General features: G+C 34.6%; 2 protein-coding genes across 2 annotated transcripts; both read left to right on the top strand.

Moving 5' to 3' along the window:
* Positions 1 to 611: 611 nt before the first annotated feature.
* LOC130966211 (probable ATP synthase 24 kDa subunit, mitochondrial) lies at positions 612 to 4,387 on the top strand. Its single transcript, XM_057890995.1, has 7 exons — positions 612 to 817; positions 1,519 to 1,623; positions 1,842 to 1,984; positions 2,108 to 2,218; positions 2,469 to 2,615; positions 3,121 to 3,243; positions 4,120 to 4,387. The coding sequence occupies exons 1-7, from the start codon at positions 776 to 778 to the stop codon at positions 4,181 to 4,183; spliced, it is 735 nt and encodes a 244-aa protein (XP_057746978.1). The 5' UTR covers positions 612 to 775; the 3' UTR covers positions 4,184 to 4,387.
* Positions 4,388 to 4,967: 580 nt separating this feature from the next.
* On the top strand, positions 4,968 to 7,207 carry LOC130968093 (violaxanthin de-epoxidase, chloroplastic). The gene is made up of 2 exons (XM_057893176.1): positions 4,968 to 5,421; positions 5,628 to 7,207. Exons 1-2 carry the CDS (start codon positions 5,137 to 5,139, stop codon positions 6,936 to 6,938), a joined length of 1,596 nt encoding a protein of 531 aa, XP_057749159.1. The 5' UTR covers positions 4,968 to 5,136; the 3' UTR covers positions 6,939 to 7,207.
* The last annotated feature ends 744 nt before the right edge of the window (positions 7,208 to 7,951 follow it).

Below are 7,951 nucleotides of genomic sequence, written 5' to 3'. Positions count from 1 at the left end.
ATAAATTTGCTGAAAAATAAATTTTACTGAAAGATAAAGTTTATAGAAAATGTAAATGGAAAATAAAGACTTGTGGAATGAACCCTACAGATAATTGACTCGATGACTCGACACAAACTCAGAAAGTCTCTGGGATGTAAGAGTGCATGAGTAATTTCTAAAGTAAAGTTCCAACCCTTATTCTCTAAAACTTTTTAGTATTTATAAGATATTGAAAATATACATAGCATATACAGAAAGAAAGTAAATATCATGTTTTGTGTTTTTTCTTTTGAATTTATTATATGAATTTAATTTTGATATATTAAAAATGTAAAATATTTTATATAGTTGTACAATTATAACATTTTTGGATTATTGTTCATGCTGTTAATATAAAAATAGTTATTTTTATTAATGTAGTGTCGTGTGATTGAATGCACGTGTAAAGCGGCTTTATTTCGGTACATCAAAATTAAATTTTTTATTATATATGTTATGTTATGTATATTTTATCATTATTGAAAAAAAAAAAAAAAAGGAGAAATGGTTGAACTTGAACCGTAGATATCGGAAATCGGAGGGCTTAGATATAAGACTCTGCTAAACCGAAGATGCGGTAATAGGATGCGGGAGGGCGTACCTTACCATATTACCGCTCCCTGACTTTGTGAAATCTCTCAATAGCACAACACTCACATCCCTCACAAAGACAAAGGGAATCAAAGTGAACCCTAAGCGTTTAAAGGACGATAAAGCTCAACAGCAGCATCACTGAACTTCGATCGATTCATCAATGGCACTATCTTCTCGCCTCTTCTCCAAATCCAATAAGCTGGTCTCTCTCTCTCATCTTTCATCTCTCCGATTATTACCTCATTTCATTTCTTCGATTCCCAATTGATGCATTCTATTCCTTCTCCCCGATTGAGTAGCTAGGCTTGTTTCCTGGTTGCCATTGCATTTATTTTTTTCATGTTAGTGCTTTCTGGTTCTGTCTCTTTAATGTCGGGATCTATATCTCTTCTGGTTAATTTTTTAGAAAATACGTAATGCACTATGTATCTTAATATTTGGAAATTGTGTCTCAAAAATAGGGGTTTTCCCCCCTCTTTTTCACATGGCTGGGTGTATATATCATTTGTTAATTTATGTCGATAAATTTTGTTTACCCTTTGATTCTATTGATTGGGGCAATATGCTTTTTGCATTTGGGTGGAGCCGGAAATGGTCAACATATAAATGTATTGGGTTTTGTGATCCTTGATCATCGTCATCGTGATTGGACCCTCATAAGTCCTAACAAGTTGTGTTTAGGTTGGGTTCCTTATTATTTTTAATTTCATACGATTGAAGATAAATAATACGATTGAACATTGTGAAAGTATTCCTTCTGGTCCCTGCCTCAATTCCCAGCTGAAACTCCTGTTTTCATGCTTAAGCACCCCCCCCCCCCTTTTTTTTAGTTAATATGCATCATTATTAAGAAGGGATGACTATTTAGTTGCCATGTGCTGAATTTTCTCTCTCTTCTTATAGGTCTATGCCAGTCAAGTATTTCTGCAAAAGGAGCATGCTATTCCTGTTCGTCACTTTGCCAAAGGGTCTGCCCCTCCTTCCCTCAAGGAGATGGTCAGTTCTCCCGTATATCTGTATTATTTTATTTTATCAAATTAATTTCTTATCCATCACTGGTAATTTGAGCTTACGAGAGCTCATTGATGATGTGAGATTTTGGGCTCTATTTGTTCTAGTAGTTAGACTTTCATTGAGTCTTATCTCGATTGATCCCCCCCCCCCTCCTTTTTTGTCTTTTCTGTCACTGTCTGACAATGCACTCTTCATTGAATGGGGAAATAGAGATGCTAAAGAGCATTTTTGTGGAGTTGAAGAACAAGTTTGAGACAGCCATGGGAGTATTAAAGAAGGAAAAGATTACCATTGATCCAGATGATCCAGCTGCTGTTTCTCAGTACGCAAATGTCATGAAAACTGTTAGGCAAAAGTAAGATTCTCTTTTACTTTTTGTTTTATTGTAATTTTCTCTCAATACTATTATTATTATTATTATTGTTGTTGTTGTTGTTTTAAAAAACGTTCTGATTATAATGCCTTGTTCATCCTGCAGGGCAAACTTGCTCTCAGAGTCTCAAAGTATCAAAGGAATCATTGAAATGGAAACACAAGATATTCCTGATGCTCGCACTTATCTTTTAACCTTGCAGGAAATAAGAATCAAGTGCGTGATGATCTATTCTACTATATCCATTAGTAACTGTATATGTGCTTATTCATGTGTTACCTTTGTCATTTTATTGTTATGCTTTGTTCTTTATGCCAAGTTCAAGAATAGGTATGATATGTATTATGTAATTCTTTTACTTGTTGTTCTCTTGTTTTAAGGCAACATAACGCCAACATCCCTTGTCTTTATATCTTGAGTTCTTTTCACGTGGCATTTTATATTTTGTTTATATACTATTTTACAGGGATGGTCTTACGGATGATCTTGGCGCTGAGGCTATGATGATGGAAGCATTGGACAAAGTTGAAAAGGAGTTGAAAAAACCTCTACTGAGAGATGATAAGAAAGGAATGGACCTTCTCTTGGCAGAATTTGATAAGATTAATCAGAAGTAAGTCACCCTTCACCCTATTTTGATTTATCTGCCTTGTATCAAGTGTCATCTAGATTCTAGTCTTTCAAGTTTTCATACTATTTAAATTCCCTTTCATTGTCTTGGATTATACGGGATTCTTTCTATGACTAATTGTTGGTGACTTCACAAAAACCATTTTCACCCTGTTTGGGTGGCATGTAGCATCCTCATAGTAACAGAAAGTGGTAATCCTTCTGGCTGTGTAGAGGAGATAGATATTTGTGATTAAATATAGAGAATATTGTACTTGGGGAAGGAAGATGTCAACTCATGAAACTAACCAAGTTTCATTCTTTCATAGGCAGTGCACCTTGCATCATATTATCAACTATTTGGGAATTCTATTGTCTATACTTAGTTGCCAATTCACCCACTGGGTTTGGTACATAAGTTGAAAACAATTCATAATTTGTTTGTAATGTAATTACCTTGGATATTTATATTTCTCTTTCCTTGTTCATGTTTGGTGGTGACATCTTAGACTTGGAATTCGGAAAGAAGATCTACCAAAGTTGGAAGATCAGCTAGAGCTTAAAATGGCCAAAGCACAACTGGAGGAACTGAAGAAAGAAGCTCTTGAGGCAATGGAAACGCAATCGAAGAGGTATTGCTCATGACACCCTATCTTACTGATATATGTTTTCCCCATCTCATTTCTCTGGAGATTTTTGCATGCACAAGCCCCGAACACGCGTTGTTGTAAGCGCATGATAATTAGTCTTATTTTATATTTTGATTCTAACTCCAAAGGAATTGGTACAGAACGATCCCTTCACCTTTCCTATAGCTTTCTTGGTTTGTGGCTTTTGAATGTGTCATGGCTATGATGCGCACTGACACGACACGCGACACGCCGACGTGCGAATTTTAATATCTCACAAGACACGGGGACGTGCATATATATAAAATATAAAGTATTTTTTAGATAAATCGTAATGATATTTTGATATTTTATTGATATTAAAACATAAATTAATTTTTTAATTATTTTTAATGTCTTGTTTTAATTATATAAAGTATTTAAAATATTTTTTTAATAAATAATAATATATACTATTTCTAAATTTATATTTCAAGAATATATATTAAGAATAAGACTGGACACGTTGACACATAATGGTATTTAGGTGTGTCTAAGCGTGTCTGGAGAAATTTATTTTATTTTTTATTAGGATACGGTTGGACATAGCAGATACGCATGTCGAACGAGTGTCGGTGAGTGTCGAATCCGAAATGTGTCCAACACGCAGACACAGCAACTCAGCGAAGTATCTGTGTTTCGTAGTATCATGGTGACCAATTGATTTATTCTAAATCGGCGAAGTTTGTACCTCTTGATATACCAACCATTTTTCCGCTAAATGAGGACTAATGTCTTCTCTCCTGATGTTAGAATTTAGCTATATTATTGATTCTTGCCTCCACCACAGGATTTTACTGTTTTAATATTTACTTTTCCTCGTATTCCTTGCCATTTCAGGGAGGAGTTCAAGGGTGAGGAAAAGGCTGATGTCAAATCTTTGGATGTCAGAAACTTCATTTAAAAAATGTCAAGATGTTCGCGTACATTAGAAATTATTGCATTTGGATAATGGTGAAATCTTGTTTCTTTAATAAATAGACACGAATGATTTTGAAGTGCAACAACGGTGCCAGTTTTTAAGAAATGTTCGAGTTTCAAGATCTTTGTATTCCGAATTCCAGATTCAAACTGGAAGTTTAAAGTATTAAAATTTCTTTTTCCCCCCCTTCTGCTGTGCAAGTCTTCGGCTGTGCTTTACAAGTATTTATATTCATTAATCTCTATGGGCTATGGCCTTGTGGGAGTCCCTGTCCCTGATTTTTTATCTGCCTAGTTGTTAATAACTAATTAATTACATTACATTATTATATAAATTTGATAAAAATATCCATCGGGTGTAATATAACATTGCCAAATATAAACCTAATTATGTGGATAAATTTAGCAGGGTTGACTATACCAAAAAGATATCTTTCTAATCTACCACCTTTTTTTTTTTTGGCCTTTTTCTAATCTACCACTTTAACAACCCTTTTAGCAAAACATTAAAAAAATTGCCCATGTAATTCTTAAAATTCCGGATTCAGATTTTAATATAGAGAAATGAGGCACATTATGACATTAAGCAAAAATTTATATTATTCTTAGTTTTTTTTATGTCTTTATCGTAACAAAATTCAGCAGGAGGACACAATTTCAAATCTTGGAATTTGGAAACAATAAAGTAATAAAGGCTATGGCGAGCAATAAAATGATAAATACGATTTTCCAATAGAAAAATAAAATTAAAAGCTCAAAATCTTAATGAAGCTAGATGATATACCTTAGAGAAGTGTCCCAAAGTTTCTGGAGTTGGAATACGACAGTTGTACGTGTACCTATCCGGTATTCAGGAGGAATAAAAAGTAATGAGTGTTTGGCTATGAGAGGTTCTCTTCTCTCTATTCTTTCAAGAGCGGAGACAGAGAGGTTTTGATGTCTGTGAAAGTGCATGCTCCACGTTTTCTGACACCGGTTCACACAAGAATCGGTTTTCTTCCAGTTCCAAACAAACCTAAATTCTTCGGAACCTCTTTCCTTCGTCGCCATGCCACCTCTCGCTCACTTCTTCCTCATCCTCTTCACGCTTCCCCTGCCGTTGTCTCCGCTGTGACGGCTGAGCAGCCGCCTGAGCCTCCGGTGAGGATGCTGGCTGTTGTTGGCCATGGCGCTGTCAGCCCTCTCAAGTCTGCACTATGGCAAGAAGTCATGCTTCACACTGTTAAGTAACAATTTTTCCGTCGCTTTATTTTCAGTGATGAAAGAATGCATTCAGATTTGTGGCTGAAAACATTTTGTATTTCCATGTGATGGATGCGTCTTTTGCTTAGCTGTAATATCTAATATGTTTTCATGATAATTTTTTATATGGATAGTGAGCTTAGTTTTTCGGTTGCGTCGAGTGCCATTAATATTCCTTTTTACAGGCAGAAAGACTGAAATGGGTTGACGAAGGATATGAACTTCTTGTATTTTCCGATGAATGTATTCAATCTGATCAACAAAAGGCTCTGAGACTTCAGAGTGAATTACTGAAGGCTGATATATTGGTGATTGTTGCTGTTACAGGAAAGGAATCAATTGAGTGGATTAAAATCCACAGCAGAACTATACAAAATGTAATATGCTTTGACTCTACAACAGATTTGAAGAACAAATTAGGAGGCTATGAAGTTCACAATCAAGTGAAAGGAAGTATATTTGGAAAAGTGCTCGGAAACTCTCAATCAGATAAAACTGGAGAGTCAAGTAAAGTAGTGCAAACTGTATCCGAAGCATGGGATCGACATAGTTCTGATGATATAAGGTTCTGTTTGCTGGTATTAATCAATGCTTATATAAGGCCAGTTCCAGTGTTGAAGAACTTGAGAGCAAAGGGTTTTTCTACCTTGAAGTGCATGCTGAGGAACTGTGGCCGCCAGGTACTTAATTGCTTGTTGGATCCTAATTGTAGAAAAGCTCTTCAATGCTTGAACCGGTGCAGTCCTGTTGATCAAGTATGTAACTATAGGTGTATTGCTTCATATGAAAGTGCGAACCTAGAAGCCTTTTCACTCTGTGTATTACAGAAAAACAACTGTCTTGAGCTGGAAGCAGAAGTCCCCAACAAGCCGTATGTGCCTCCAATGGTTAAGTTTCGGGGGCAGGACATAAACTATGAAATGGCAGAAGATTTGTTTGTTGGTTGGTTGGGGAATTTGCAATGGAGCTGGCGTGTTGTAGCTGGGCAGAACCCGGCATACGATCAATTTCCATGTCAATACCAACTATTCTATAGGGGAAAAGCGAAAGGGTCATTTTGGTATGAACCAGTATTCCAGGTAAAAACATTAGAAGGACAAATGGTTTGGAGGAGGAGAAGATACAGGGTTAAGAGAGGTAAGATACCCGGGACATTCCATTTCAGTGTATTGGATAATGGAGTTGTTTCAAATGAATATTGGACAATCGTGGAAGTCGCCGATGATCTTAGTTGGGGTTTGTTCCACTATCATGGAGCTGCAAGAGCTGCAGGGCAGTCTTATACTGGAGCAGTGCTTGTTAGTCCAGATGGAGCATTTCCAAATGAAAGAGAGAGGACAAAGGTAGTTGCTGCGCTCCAGAAATGTGGAATAAAAGAATGGGAGCTATATAATGTTGATAATTGTTCATGCATAGATCCCCCCTTAGGAATTCCAGATGGTTCAAATTTACATTCTACAGTCCAAATTGAAGATCCAAATCGGATGCCTGTATGATTGTGCTTGAAATTTGAAACTATAGTGATTAATATTTTCATAGTATTTCTAAAGGTTCAATAACCAGTGTCCCGTAGAATGTGGATATTAGATGTTACTGCACGTTATAGTTAGTCTTCATGTTAATGCTCTAATGTCTCTCATCAGTTGGCACCAGTGGTCTAGTGGTAGAATAGTACCCTGCACGGTACAGACCCGGGTTCGATTCCCGGCTGGTGCATTCTTCCTTTTATATTTTACTTCGGTAATAAATAATTTAAGTTCATTGATATTGAAAGATACATGTAGTGTAGTTAATTAGTTTCATTCCTTTTAACACAAAAAAGAAATGGTTTAAATAAGGTTTTGGACTATACAATATGGTGTATTTTAGTTTTGTTTTCAATAAAATCTAAAAATATTTGGTTTTTATTCTTATCATTAGTATATTCAATTAAGGATTAAACGTGGATATGACATATTTTATAAATATTTTAATTTATCACAGCATTATTTAACTTATCATCTAAACATTTAATATAATAAATAAACAGTAGAAAATAAAACTAAAATTTTTTAACTTTTACAAAATCAAAATAAGAAAAGAATATATAAAAACCAAAACTAAGAGAAGAATATTTTATAAGACAAAAAAAGCCAAAATTATTTCATCCAACTTTTCAATTTAATATCAAACTTTATAGGTAATTCTTTCATCCGATAATTAATGGCCAGTGTAATTTTACAGATGCTACTCAAACTCTTACAATATCTGTATTTTGTTTGTCAAAATTTTGTAAAAGCCTACGTGCCAGGCGTATCTATTTTATTTGTAAAATTTTTATTTAAGGTGTGCTCGATTCTTTGTTAATAAAAAATAAAAGAAAACACTTACATAATATACAGAAGAGACATTCATTGTTAAAAAAAAGGATAATGTTACACATTTAAATTTTTTTATTAACTAAGTCTAATCAAATTAAATAATAAAACTTAAAATAATATTAGTTATAATTGATTTTTGTTATATTAAA

This window comes from Arachis stenosperma, chromosome 3, assembly GCF_014773155.1.
Source record: "Arachis stenosperma cultivar V10309 chromosome 3, arast.V10309.gnm1.PFL2, whole genome shotgun sequence".
In the NCBI taxonomy this organism is placed as follows: Eukaryota; Viridiplantae; Streptophyta; class Magnoliopsida; order Fabales; family Fabaceae; genus Arachis; species Arachis stenosperma.
Note: the sequence above shows the minus strand (reverse complement) of the source record. Positions and strands in the feature narration are given on the sequence as shown.

Coding starts and splice junctions, on each gene's coding strand:
- LOC130966211 (XM_057890995.1), top strand. CDS start 776: ATGGCACTATCTTCTCGCCTCTTCTCCAAATCCAATAAGCTG. Junction 1,985..2,107: donor ATGAAAACTGTTAGGCAAAA/GTAAGATTCTCT, acceptor TTCATCCTGCAG/GGCAAACTTGCTCTCAGAGT. Junction 2,219..2,468: donor TTGCAGGAAATAAGAATCAA/GTGCGTGATGAT, acceptor ACTATTTTACAG/GGATGGTCTTACGGATGATC.
- LOC130968093 (XM_057893176.1), top strand. CDS start 5,137: ATGTCTGTGAAAGTGCATGCTCCACGTTTTCTGACACCGGTTCACACA. Junction 5,422..5,627: donor AAGAAGTCATGCTTCACACT/GTTAAGTAACAA, acceptor TCCTTTTTACAG/GCAGAAAGACTGAAATGGGT.